This window comes from Vigna unguiculata, chromosome 7 (genome assembly GCF_004118075.2).
Source record: "Vigna unguiculata cultivar IT97K-499-35 chromosome 7, ASM411807v1, whole genome shotgun sequence".
Lineage (NCBI taxonomy): Eukaryota > Viridiplantae > Streptophyta > Magnoliopsida > Fabales > Fabaceae > Vigna > Vigna unguiculata.
Genome location: NC_040285.1, coordinates 1659500 through 1674131, shown reverse-complemented (window position 1 = coordinate 1674131; position 14632 = coordinate 1659500). Strand labels below are relative to the sequence as shown.

Genomic DNA, 14632 nt, shown 5'->3' with positions numbered 1-14632 from the left:
TATATTTTTCAAGTCTTTCAAACCGAGAGATATTAGTGTTTGATAATTGAAGTTGAAAGTGATTTTAAAAAAAAGAAGATATAAAATATAAAAGAAAGAGAAAATAGAAAAATTAGGATTGGAACAAGTGTAAGGGTTGAAATGGAGAATTGGGGTATTACGTGGCGATGTGTCGTTGATCGAACAATGCCAAACATAAAGACAGTTTGTAAATCGTCATCATCCACCAATCCAAACAACTCCTTTTTGGCTCACTCTTCTTCTTCTCCACAAACCACAAACTTCGAAATTTTCTCTTTTACCCTTTTCTCTCTACTCAAATTACTTCTATACCCATCATTTTTTCTTCATTTTCTTTCTCTTTTTTTCTTACCAACCTTATCCTCCTTCTACAACAAGTTCACACAATATGATCAAATTATTGTGTTCATCATTCACAATTTAATCATTACATCTCTAATATTATGTTTCAATATTTGTGTTGTAAATGTACTTTATATAATGAATATCTTAGTTATGTTAATGGATTCCCAAACCTATTTATGAAAAAAAAAAGAGGAGAGAATTAAAGAAAATTCTAAGTTAAGAAAAAATATCTAAGTTTTTGTGACAAAAAATGTAACATAATTTGGTACTTCAAGACTTATATCCATTAAAATGTATTTTTGTGACAAAAAATGCATACCTTTATTTATTTGCAACTTTTTTGAAAAAAATTACAAATCCTCTTATACAACTTCTATGGTAAAAATTGAAAACCCTCATCTTATAACACAACTACCAAAATCTCTCATACACCTAGTATAGACTTATTTTGTAATAACAACACTTAAATCAACTCCTAACTATTATAATAATTTTCTAATTTTTCCTTCTTTATATTTGATATGAAATTTTGATAATTACTTGAGAAGTCCATATTAAAATTATGTTTGATGACATTTTTTGTTGACGAAAAAGAATAAAATAAATAATATAAATGTCCTAACCCCATATATAGAGTTTCAACATACTAAAAAAATACTTACAAACCTAAAAAAATAGTACACTATAGATTATATAACACATTCAAATGAATAATATGATAATAAAGTTCATTGTCAATCCATTTCTAATTGGGATACACATCACGTGATTTGCAGACACGTTTTACAACTTTATGCATTGAATATATTTTTGTCTTTACGCTTAAATTTTCTACTATTATTGAGTGATTTGTATTGTATGATTTTCATGAATAATAACCTACTATACCTAAGCAAGTGAGTGACCCAGTTCAATATTTTAGAATTTTGTACTTAATAACTTATTTTATTTAAGGGCAACCATGTATATACATGTTAGAGAGAGTGTACTTTAAATTTAACTCAACTTTACAAAATCGGTTTGTAAGATAAGGTTTACACTACACTTATATATTGTGAATTAATCTTATCTCTAGTCGATGTAAGATTTCTAACAATACAACATAAGAAATCAATTTATAAACGTAAAGAAATTTTGGCATATTGTAAGTCTATGTCTATACATAAACCTATTCTATAACTTTTTTCATGAAAATGTTCTTTCTTTTTTCCCACAAGTTTCAATATCAGAAAGTTTTTTGCGGTAACCCGTGGAGATTTGTACTGCAATTCTTGAAGGTACGAGAACGACAATGAAATTTGTTGAAGGTACAAGAGTGTAATGACAATGAAAATTTAATTTTTGACAAAGTACATGCCACCAATATATTCGAAGGAAGCTTCGTAGAAACTTCATAAAACACAGAGTACAAGTGAAACTGATCCATAATGATAATAATTTGTCCTTAATACACTTACTTTTTCGCTCACTAAAAACAAGTTAGGGTTTTCGCTTCTTTTGCTCTATTCTTTCTATCAATCAGACGTATCATAAACAAGGTAAAAAACAGATGAACAAGAATTATATATGTGAAAATTTGTATAATTTTTTTTTCTTATATTTGAGCGTTTATAACTTCTGGTATTTGTAAAACAAAAAAGGTAAATTCACACACACACACACACACACATATATATATATATATATATATATATATATATATTTATAAATATGGCAAAAAAGAAATTAAAAAGATGTTAATAAAATATTTGCAGGGTTGAAAATTTGATATATTTAGAGATTGGGAAAAAGACAAAAGTAGTATTTAAATAAATATATATATGTAGATGTAGTCTGCATCAACATGGTTGAATTTCAGAATGAAAAGGTACTAGACATGATATCTTTCCAGCATAGAAAACTCCAAAAACCCTACACTTCCCTCTTCTGCAGGTAATCTCTCATGAAAGCAAGATCTCAAATAGTTAGCTACAGGTCCCTCTCTAACCCAGCAAACACCACTTTTTTACTAAACATCATGCTTTCAATTTAAATTGCCATCCTCAACTGCAATTCCTACCTATCACACTACTGTTACCGTTACAAACTCATTATAACTAATTGCAACTTTAGCACGTAAATTTTTAAACTTAACTCAGTCTCACAGACTCAGAGTCTGTTTGTAAAGTAAAATTTGCACTCACTCGTATATCGTGAATTAATCTTAGATTTAACAGATAAATTTTTTTACTAAAATAGACTTTAATTCATGATTCTGATATACCATATTAAGAAATAAACTTTTAAATCTAGCTCATCTCTACATAATCAACTTATAAAGTGAAATTTGCACTTATTTATCTATTATTGTTGAAAGTCTCATATCGACGACTAGAGATAAGGCCAATTCACAATACATAAGTGAGTTCAATTCTCACCTTAAAAGTCGGTTTTGTGGGGTTGAGATAGATTTAAAGCTCACTTCTAACATGGTATCAGAGTCAAGTTAGAGTCTTTCTTGGACATTTTGTTCCACGCACAAGATGAATATACCTCGGCGTGAGGGGGTGTGTTGGAAGTCCGAATGATCTAAAATAATCTAAATAAAGTAGAAATATTGAATCACCGTACCGTTGTTCTATTTCACTTTTTATAGACATTCATGTTTCATTTTAACTTTATGGATCCACTGTCGAACGTGACTGCATCAGATGTTGAAAGAGCTTGTATTACTGAACTTGTATGAAGAGTGACTCTTACTTAGAATAAACTATGATTATTATATCTGTAAAATGAATTGTAGACAGAACCCTACAAAATACATACATGATTACATGATTATGCTATTATCATATAATGAAAGTTTTGTCCTCATTAGAAGCACTTAATTAGCCGGCACATGAGCCATGAGTTGCCACCCTCACTCCTTTCATCACAACAAATATGGCTAAACAGCTTCATTAATACCAAAACCCTGATCTTTGACACCATTTTCAACCTCCACCCAACTAGTTGACACAACCCTCCAAACTCTGAGGAATTTGCATGAACAATAATCATAATCAGAAAAATAATAAAATAAAATAAAAGGGTTTGTTAGGGTTACAGAGAAAATTTCATTGGGAAGATACAACATTAATAAGACCTGAGTCCAACTATATAAGACATCGACACTACTTTTAATCCAAAATCTTAAGACAATGAATTTATGGGTCTTTATATATAATACTCTGTTTTTTTATTTCTAAACGATGTAGAACTTAAACTCACACTTAAATTTCTAATAGAGTTGTATTAGCATTACATGTTTGACGCGTGCAGGACAATCATGGCCTTACCTAGCGTGCATGGAAGCTCCATAACGTGCAATCATATCTTGAGGTCTAGTTCTTATCTAAAAAGATGGAAAACAAAACACATTGATATTTGCAGTGAAGGGAAAGGGTAGTTTCGTAACTTCATCGTTAGGGTCTTAATTGCCCTTTATAAGAGTGTGAGTCCTCTGCATGATTGGATGTGTTAATTCATCGATTGTGTTGTTTTTCTGAGTTGAGTTTTGGTCTCCTTTTCCATTTTGGGATCATCATCACCACTAAAAACAACTCTTTATTCTGCTTTCAGGTATTTTTTTCTGCTTTCACTTCTTAAACAACAAAAATAAAATTATACCTATTCCTGTACTATATAACATGTTTTCTTGTCTTCAATTATTACTCCTTCTACTCTTTGACTACTTTGCTACTATTACCCGATTCCCCTCCAAAATTTTCAGCTTTCAAAACAAAAAAACATACCAATATTTCTGTTATATACTATGCCTCTCCACTGTTAACATATATAGTTTTCATGAACTATATATATATATATATATATATATATTATAAAATTTCATTTATATACTGATAAATAAACTGTATTTGCTTTGCTACCAGAGAAATCTAAGGGTTTTATTTGATCAACTTGAATCAATACAGAGAAAGAAGATATAATTAATTTCTAAGAAGATATATTAAAAACTCTTGTGTTAGGGCAAATGGGGATATCTGTGTAAAACTTTGTTGTTTATGAGAAATCTGAAAACTGTGCTGCGGTTAAAAAACATCAGACATAGGTTATACCAAACAAATTTCTCTTAAAATATTGTCTGTTTAAAAACACAATTTTTTTGGCAAACAGTGGTGACTGAGAACATGGAGAAAGCAAACAACACATCATTAGTGAGAACAAAATCTGATCAGTTAGTGGAGTCTATGGTGGCGGCGATGAAGTCGCCGCCGTCGAGCGACCACTCTGCGAACGGGGTGGTGGAAGGTGGCGGCACCCTGTCGAGGAAGTCGAGCCGGCGGCTGACCGGCGCGTCACCGGGACGCGGCGGCGGAGGGAAGAACACTCACATAAGAAAGTCTAGAAGTGCTCAAATAAGCCAAATGAAGTTGGATTTTGATGATCTGAGCAGTGGTGCAGCACTTAGCAGAGCCTCAAGTGCTAGCTTGGGACTCTCTTTCTCCTTCACTGGCTTCACCATGCCTCCTGAAGAAATCGCTGACTCCAAACCCTTCAGCGATGATGATATTCGTAAGTTTCGATCATAATCATCTTTCTGCATCATGCATTTTCATACTCCAATGTTCTTTCAAAACCATGATTCAAGTTACATTTTTATTTTATCTTATGTTTTATATCATGTTTTAATAAAGGGTAATCTAAGAACATCTTTTTTCTTAATTTAATACTTATTTATGTAAAGTATATAATAAATAAAAACCAAATGAAATGAATTCAGCTTTTTTTGTTGTCTAGGTTGATCCTTCTGGAGTCAATCATTCAATGATGCTGAACTCTTAGGTAGTTGAAAATGATGTCACTTTTTATTTTTTATATTCAATGGATAAATAAATAAATAATTACAATAACAATTCAAATCATTTTCCATTTGTAAAATTAAGAACATGTCTGCATAAAGTTAAATTGAAAGAACAATTTTATATTATATACCTCTGGTTTAGGTTTGTGTCGTGCAGCTATAGTAACCACAGAACATAGATGGTGTGTTGTGTGATGCAGATTGAATTTAGAGATCTGAGAGTAGATTTCCTTTTTGTGATAAATAATAATGCAGAAGCATCTGCATTTATCAGAACGACCTTTTGGGTAGGGCAAAGAGAACAGAAAGTGAAGTACATGTGAAAAGTTAAAATCTCAAAATCTCATCACTTTCCTGTTAACTGCTATATTATCCAAACAAGTACAATCCCTATTGGTACCTTTCCGTAATCCACACCATGTGGCTAAGCACCACTCATACCTATGCTTCCAATAACCGACCTTTTTTACAGTAAAATCACATTTCTCGAAAATAGTTAATATGTGAATCAAAAAGTTTTATATTAGATATAGAATAGATAAAATTAAATATTATATAAAATAAAAATTCATAACATCATTATCTTAAAGTTTTAAAATTAAAAATGGTGTCTTAAAGTTTTAAAATTAAAAATGGTGTCAAAAATGTGTAAGATTTATATATATATATATATATATATATATATATATATATATATATATATATATAAAAGTTGATTCTCTTAAAATAAAAAGCGAGTGAAACAATATCATACTTAAAAATATAATACAATTAAAGTTTACACAATAGGGTTTATTTGAAAACACTCATCTTTAAGTAGAAATAAATAAAGGAAAAAAAAAGATCTTTTACAAGCTAAAATTAATTTGTGTTGTTAATATATAAATTATTTTTGGATGTTTTCTATAATTTTTTTTAATATATATATATATATATATAATTTGATTTTAGTTTATAGAAAAAAAATATTTAAATTTTTAATATGAAACTTTCTTTAATTATTATCAGTATGAACTTTCTTTAATTATTATGATTAAATATGATGAGATTAGAAAACAAATTTTGTGAGCACTTTTAAAAAGAGAATTAATATTTTTAAATTAAAATTATTATTTTTGGTATAAAAATATGTCTATTTGTATTAATCGTAATTTTTTTAGAAATAAATTTGAATTATCTAAATATAATATTTTTATTGCATGAGTTTCTGGTGTCGTTTATCGTATTGTTTGTGTTTATTTTAATTTATTTTTTATATCCTCAAAAAGCATACTATTATTAAGAGATGTGATTCTATATTGTTAAATTGTCCTTTTCTCATAACGATACTATCTTGAACGATGTATAATTTTGAAAAAAAAAATCAATTTATTTTTCGTATTTTTCTTATAAAAACTTATGAATTAAAAAGCATGTAATAATAAAAATAAAATTGGATAGATTTACCATGAAATAGGTTGTGGTAGATCTGAAAGATGGGTCCAATCTAAGCAACCACTTCTAACCACAAAGCCCGTGATTCACGATCCAAACAAACCCAACGCACTCTAGTGGGCCCCACATAACTGTCTCTTTCATTACACCAATCATACTTCTTCTCATTAATAATTTCATCATCATTTTCAGACACATATCAATATTTCTTTTTTTCTTGTCACATTGCTAACCTTTATACTTATATTAAACATTGATTAACATCATCCATTTACACTAATTATGTCGTTTGATGACTTTTTTTTAGATAAACAAACCAATTCAATCATTGAATTGGATTTTCTGTATAATGGATCAATTTTGTGAAAAGAAAAACCAATTGGTATTTCATTGGTCTGCTTTTTTTTTGTGTACAATATATTGAGTATAAATAAAAGTGGCTAAATAAAATATTAATTACGTGAAATTTGATATACGTAATTTAAAAAAACAAAATTGTTTAATATTGGTCAAACTCATGCTAACAAAACCCTATAAAAAGTGCAAGAGTAAAAACTTATATATAAATTGACGGTGACAGTAAAATAAGTTTATACAAGTGTACGAGAAAAATTAAACTTGATAATTTTATCACCTAAATACGCCTTTGTTATTAGTAACCAATTTTATTGACTAAAAATTAATAATTATATAATAATCAATTTAGATACTAATTTATAAAATAAAATTATTAATTATTAAAATAATTATTATTATAAATAAAGAATTATAATTGATTTTTAAATTAACAACTAAAGTTTAATTATCAAGATTTTGACTATCACAAAAATAAATTTATAAATTGGTCGCTAAATATTAACTATAATGATTTTAGCTATAAAAAGGTAGTTTTTAATTAATTATTAATCAATTATAATTTTTTTATTCATTACAATAACTATTTTAATAAATAATATATTTTTTTATTTTGTAAATTAGTATCTAAACTTTTGTGATCGTAATAAATAATATTTTTTTATCAATAAAATGGGTTATTAAAGATGGACAAAGGTACAAAGTAAGCTTAATTATTGTTATGAGATTATTAGAAGCATATTTATGGAAGATGAAAGTACAAAGTAAGTTCAGTTATATATTGTACTAATTATCTTGTCATATATTCATGCATGCACAGTTTTCTGATGTGATTCATGGGGTGGCTTTTCATTTTATTGGAGAAACTTCAAACTCAAGTTTTTGGTTTCTTTTTCCATGTTACATCCTCTCATATAAAGTTTCAAACATTTTTTTTCTTGAGGTACTATTATGCGGGGAACATGACACATTTTGTTGACTAATGTCTTTGAAAGACAATTTAGCTGTTAATTATGTCGTACCTGTGGCTCCACACACAAGTGAATCTGTCTCTTTCTGTGTTTTTTTCCCCTTCTTCCTTTTTTCTGGGAGAGCAAATTGCCTCATGTTTGGGTCCCTCGATTAAATTCAGGTTGACTTTTTCACTTTCACCACCATGAGGATGCAACTTCACTGGTTCATGTCAGTGCCTAATCATGGTCCATGCTACCCCACATGAGTTTTCATCACCAGCAAATGTTGCACCCTTTTAATGGATCATGTAGTGTCACTGACATGCTGACATGAGAAGCATCCATGCATAGTTTATATTCCGAATCACTTTAAAGATATTTACCCTCTCATGATAACACCACCACCACACACTTGGTCAAGATCAAGAACAACCATTTTTATTCATTTCTTTAGAGGTGAAACTGTAACAGTTGCATGCCTGGTGTTGCCTTCTGACTGAAGGAGCTTCTTTTTAAAAAGGGTTGTTAACTATGTGTGTTGCAGCTGAAGATATCGAAGCTGGACCTAGGACAAAGTTTCAAACGGAACCTACTCTACCCATATTTCTCAAGGTAATGCACATTTATTACTTGTATAAATGTTTCCATCTCTACACCAACCTCTGCCAGGATTCAAAGCTTCAAACTAAGTTTCTATTCATTAATAATAGAACATGACTTTGATCTGGTCCTGTGTATTTCACCAGGCATGAATCAAGCTTCCTTTAACAATCAACTTAACCAATAGAACATGGCTTATATAGCATGATCATCAGGTTCAGTCTTGTACTAAGTTTCATTTCATGCAGCATCAATGCACAGTGCTACCCCTTCTTCAAGTTAACCAGACAAATAAATTAGCAGTACTACTTACTTAACTATATCTTGAGCTTTATAACACGGCTATGTATATATTGTGGTGCATTGAGCATAGTTGTGATGATGTGTTAGTCAGGGAACACACACATATAATGAGTTTTGTTCTTACTGTGGAATGTGCAGTTCACAGATGTGAGCTACAAGGTAGTGATCAAAGGCATGACAACAACTGAGGAGAAGGATATCTTGAATGGGATAACTGGTTCTGTAAATCCAGGGGAAGTTTTGGCATTGATGGGTCCCTCAGGAAGTGGAAAAACAACCCTTTTAAACCTTCTTGGAGGCAGGTTATGCCATCCTATAAGTGGTGGATCTATCACTTACAATGATCAACCATACTCTAAGTTCCTTAAGAGCAGGTAAAACATAGAACTATAATAGCCAGATTTACTCTTATATGGTGGAGACCACCATCTTACTAAGTGCATCTGCAACAAACATGTTCAAAAGTGAAAATTAATAGGGTACTTAAAATTAAACTAAAGAAATTATCTTTAAGGTAATTATTCTAAGAGTTAACCAACTTATCATATATAACATGTGGCAGGATAGGATTTGTGACACAAGATGATGTTCTGTTTCCTCACTTAACTGTGAAAGAGACTTTGACATACGCAGCCAGGCTAAGGCTTCCAAAGACATTCACAAAGGAGCAGAAGGAAAAACGAGCTTTGGATGTAATCTATGAGCTTGGCTTGGAGAGGTAAATGGTTCCATTCCATCCTTAACAATGAATGTCTAAATTATTATGAGCACAAAGTCACATTGATAGAGAAAGTCATGGCAAGGACTGAAGAGTAGAGTAGTATAACCATTTTACATGTTATTGGTACTTAAATATGGAAGCCAATAGTTTATATTTTATGTATGAAAAAGGTGCCAAGACACTATGATTGGAGGTTCCTTTGTGCGTGGAGTATCTGGTGGTGAGAGGAAGAGAGTTTGTATTGGAAATGAGATCATAATCAACCCTTCTCTTCTTTTTCTTGATGAACCAACATCTGGTTTGGATTCCACAACAGCCTTGAGGATCGTTCAGATGCTACAAGACATAGCAGAGGTATTTGTTATATATATCATATCCTAAGATTTTAGACCACACCTAATATCTCATGAGAAATACTGGCAGACCCTCTTTAGTTTAAGATCTTTTGAGTGTATTTATTTATTTACATGCATGAACCATTAAGTTTATGCTTTGGTGATGAACCTGCAAGATATCTTAGCCATGACTAAACCTTTATCACTAGCTTGTTAATTGCAATTGTAGGCTGGTAAAACAGTGGTGACGACAATTCACCAACCATCAAGCAGACTCTTTCACAAATTTGACAAGTTGATCCTTCTTGGAAAAGGGAGCTTGCTTTACTTTGGAAAAGCATCAGAAGCAATGACTTACTTCCAGTCTATTGGATGCTCACCACTTATTTCCATGAACCCAGCAGAGTTTTTGCTAGACCTTGCCAATGGAAACATAAATGATGTTTCCCTACCCTCAGAGTTGGAAGATAGAGTACACATGGAAAATGCAGAAGCAGAAACACCAAATGGGAAACCATCACCAGCAGTTGTACACGAGGTAACCGTCACAGCTCTTTGCAGTATATCATTTGTAAAGAACAGGCACTCTAAAATTAGAAATTGGTCATGGTAGATATGAGATTTAAAGTGTTACTGTAGAAGTTATCAAACTTATCATGCATGCCAATTCTTGATTAAATGATACTGTACAAAAATTCTTTACATTAGTATGTAGGTTTTCATGACAGAAGCAAATTTTAAGTAGTTTAGTCTTGAGTTTTAACATCATTCAAGTATAAAGAATCTCAAGATGAGAAAACATTGATCTCATCAAAGATGAATTTTAACAGTATCTGGTGGAGGCATATGAAACTCGAGTTGCAGAAACAGAAAAGAAAAGACTAATGGTTCCTATACCTCTTGATGAAGCAGTGAAGTCTAAAGTGTGTTCTCATAAGAGACAATGGGGAGCAAGTTGGGATGAGCAATATTCCATATTATTTTGGAGAGGAATCAAAGAACGTAGACATGATTATTTTAGCTGGTTAAGAATCACTCAAGTTTTATCTACTGCTGTCATTTTAGGATTACTCTGGTGGCAATCAGACACTAAGAACCCAAAAGATCTGCAAGATCAGGTAAGCTATTTCTGCTAGTCCTAAAATGGTGACAAAAGTCATAAAAACAAAGGAAAAGAAAGAAAGTACAAATACACATCTAGAATATTGGAAACATCCCTTTTCTGACATATTCTCTATTATTAATTAGAATTCATTGAAACTTATATTTAAAGACATTTGTGAGTCTTAAGAAATTTTAGTCAATGATAACACCTTAGAAAAAATGTACCATAGAATGTGTTAGCTTGTATTTTTCTTTATCAGACATGCTATTACAAGCATGAACATTGTAAGATACTGATCTTTGTGGATTGCAGGCAGGATTGCTATTCTTCATTGCCGTTTTCTGGGGATTTTTTCCTGTTTTCACTGCAATATTCACATTTCCTCAAGAAAGAGCCATGTTGAGTAAGGAGAGAGCAGCAGATATGTACAGACTAAGTGCATACTTCTTGGCTAGAACCACCAGTGACCTTCCACTTGACCTCATTTTACCAGTGCTTTTTCTACTTGTTGTTTATTTCATGGCCGGTCTCAGACTCAGTGTTGCACCATTTTTCCTCACCATTCTCACTGTCTTCCTCTGCATAGTGGCTGCTCAGGTATTCATTTAGTTTCCAATCAATTAGGAAACACAACAAACATGAATGACAATGCAAAAAACTTCCATAGTATCCATATTATTTTCAAACATTTGAAAACAAACAAGAAATGTTCTGACTATTTTTCATGCCTTTGAATAAAAGAAGTAAAATCAAAATAAGGAATTGCTTATAAAAAATCAGTGTTTCACACCAAATTGACTCTAAATACAGTTTTCAGTTCTTACTTTAAGAGTCTCACATTGACTAGAGATAAGATCAATTTATAATATATAAGTGAATTGAAACTCACCTAACAATTTGGGTTTGTAAGGTTGAGTTAAGCTAAAGGTTCACTTCTTAACACATGACTTATGTGAATCAGGGACTTGGACTTGCTATTGGAGCCACATTAATGGACTTGAAAAGAGCAACAACTTTAGCTTCAGTTACTGTGATGACTTTCATGCTGGCTGGAGGATTTTTTGTACAGGTAAACAAACATTCCAGTCCTTATTTTTCATATAAAACATCAAACCAACCAAGGTGTTTTGACTAGTACAATAGAGCTTGAACTAAAGAAAATTGACACAATTTTAAATGTCAAATTCAATTTGTTTGTACTAGTTACTGATTTTATTGTTCAGAAGAATGTTTAACTTGTGATACTAAATTAACTTTGGCAGAGAGTCCCCATATTTTTTTCATGGATCCGGTACATGTCTTTCAACTACCACACCTACAAACTTCTGCTGAAGGTGCAATATGAACACATTTCACCAATCATAAATGGTATCAGAATTGATAGTGGTGCAACAGAGGTAGCTGCTCTAATAGTCATGGTTTTTGGCTACCGTTTCTTGGCATATCTTTCTCTCAGGAGAATGAAACTTCAATCAGGGGCTTAACTTAAACTTCACTCTTTGCATTGCATGAATGAAGAAGACTCAAACACCAAATGGTGCACCTAGGTAGCTAGAGCTTCTGGCTTTTTTGATTTAGTCTTGTGAATATTGTATTTCACTTAGCATTAGCATGGTGAAACACATTAATAGTGCAAGCAACCACATGTTATGATCATAGGCACAGTTTTATCTGGAGAATTCAGATATTTGTTTTGGAGAGATTCTTAACTCTGCAGCAATGTTTAATTGACTCAAGTTTATCCATTTGCTACGAATCTAGCGTAGTTAAGTTGCTTAAGCCTTTCTGAAATCACAATTCTCCAGAAAGACATAACTTGACATCAACAAAAGTTACAACTTGCATTAAACCTACTGTGTATTGTGGTAGGAAATTCATTGTCAATTTTAATGTAATCAACTTTAGAATAGACATCAAATTTTGCAATAAATATCATATTTCATGGTTTATCATGTTGCAGGCTTGATCAGGCTTTGGAAAAGGAAGAAAGAGAAAAGGCAAATGATGTATGCAAATGATGGATATATAACTATTAGAAACCCCTTTAGACTTAATAAAAATGTGATAAGTAGAAATGATTTTTGGGAAGATTAAGGAGGTAACTTAAGTTACTATATTGAGGGCTTAAAGATGCTAATAGTATAATGTGCATCAAAATATATCACAGCATAAGAAGAAAAACATAACGAGGGTACAATGTGATAGTTATGTACAATCTCAGATACAAGTTCAATGCAGATATTAGCCATTCAAAACTAAGCATATATAATAAAGTATATAATAAAGGATACTACCAAAAATAAAGTATTTATGATTTTGACATATTTGTCCTAATCGTTTGACTTGATATAATTCATTCGATTATTCCTGTCTATATAAAAATAATTGAAAAACATGTAAGATGAAACAGATTTTGTATTTTATCACTACTTTGAAGTAGAATTCTAATAGGAATGTACCTAGTATGAATTCATAGTTTTCAAAGCTAAAAAAATTTATATTTTTTATCAATTTTGTTTTGAAATTTTTTTATACAAAATATTTATAAATTTTATTATGAAAAAAAAATTACAGAAAATTGCTGTCAATTTTTTTTTAAAATATTTTTTATAAAACATTTTTTCAAATCAAATTTTGTAGAAAATACTTACAGATTTTATAATTTTTAAAAAAATAATTATCTACGAAAAAATTACCTACTAATTAAGATCCTTAAAAGAAAATAGCATAAAAAATTTTTTTGCAAATTTTTTTAACAAATTTACAAGAAAATTTTCATATAATATGAGAATTTTTAGTAGTATTTTTTTATTTCTTCATTCAATAGAAAAAAAAAGTGTTGTTAATGATTAAAAGTAATACAATTTGTTTGAAACTTTTGTTAATAAATAATGAGAAGTGCACTACACATGTGAGAGGAAGAAACTTCGCTCAAGCCACCTTACAATATGAGTAGAATAAATTCTGATAAATTTTTATAAACATGAGACATTGAAATTATACTTTAATTTATAAAAATTATTTTATCTTCTAAAATTATTAATTAAGATCAACCACTAATCTGAAATATATGTGAAACTATTTAAGAAAATATACATGTTCAAAAGAGTTTTGTATTGCAATGATCAATAAGCACCAAATAATATATATATATATATATATATATATATATATATATATATATATATATATTCAATTGAAATGGTCAACTTTCTTTTAGAATTTACAAATTTAGATAATTTTTAAAATAAATTACGGTCATTCACTATAGAAAAGTCATCATGTGTAAGATGAATTTTTTTTAAACAAAAATTCCCATGTATATGACTCGTCAACTTAAATTAAGTGAGTTTTTTATCGTTAATAATTCTTTTAATTTAAATTTAAGAATTAAATTTTATAGTTAAAATTATATTTTTCAAAATATACGTTAGGTGTTTATATTTTTGAGATTTAATTTTTTTAGATAATAAATTTTGAATAAAATTTGTGTAAATCAGGCTAAATTGAGTTTTTGTTTATTGAAAAATGAACAATAATAAAATTAGTTATGATAAATATTTAAATTGAAGTATACATTTTGTACTTTATACAAATAAATTAAGATTTTAAACTAAA

The 14632-nt window shown here is 30.0% G+C and overlaps 1 protein-coding gene across 3 annotated transcripts; it reads left to right on the top strand.

Annotated features, from left to right (window-relative positions):
• Positions 1 to 3857: 3857 nt before the first annotated feature.
• On the top strand, positions 3858 to 13231 carry LOC114189657 (ABC transporter G family member 22-like). Of its 3 annotated transcripts, XR_003605713.1 has the most exons (12): positions 3858 to 3966; positions 4522 to 4920; positions 8495 to 8562; positions 8992 to 9227; positions 9416 to 9571; positions 9745 to 9928; positions 10139 to 10447; positions 10740 to 11027; positions 11327 to 11611; positions 11976 to 12083; positions 12277 to 12561; positions 12975 to 13231. XR_003605713.1 is itself a non-coding variant. In XM_028078288.1 (11 exons), the coding sequence occupies exons 2-11, from the start codon at positions 4536 to 4538 to the stop codon at positions 12496 to 12498; spliced, it is 2241 nt and encodes a 746-aa protein (XP_027934089.1). In that variant the 5' UTR covers positions 3858 to 3966; positions 4522 to 4535; the 3' UTR covers positions 12499 to 12790. The 3 variants fall into 3 exon arrangements, 2 of the variants coding, with proteins under 2 accessions (XP_027934089.1, XP_027934090.1); XM_028078288.1 differs by lacking the exon at positions 12975 to 13231 and having other exon boundaries at positions 12277 to 12790; XM_028078289.1 differs by lacking the exons at positions 10740 to 11027; positions 12975 to 13231 and having other exon boundaries at positions 12277 to 12790.
• The last annotated feature ends 1401 nt before the right edge of the window (positions 13232 to 14632 follow it).

Bases quoted from the DNA above. Each gene is read 5' to 3' on its own strand.
- LOC114189657 (XM_028078288.1), top strand. From the start codon at position 4,536: ATGGAGAAAGCAAACAACACATCATTAGTGAGAACAAAATCTGATCAG. The intron at 9,572-9,744 runs GTAAATGGTTCC...TGTATGAAAAAG, and splicing joins TATGAGCTTGGCTTGGAGAG to GTGCCAAGACACTATGATTG. The intron at 10,448-10,739 runs GTAACCGTCACA...GAATTTTAACAG, and splicing joins CACCAGCAGTTGTACACGAG to TATCTGGTGGAGGCATATGA.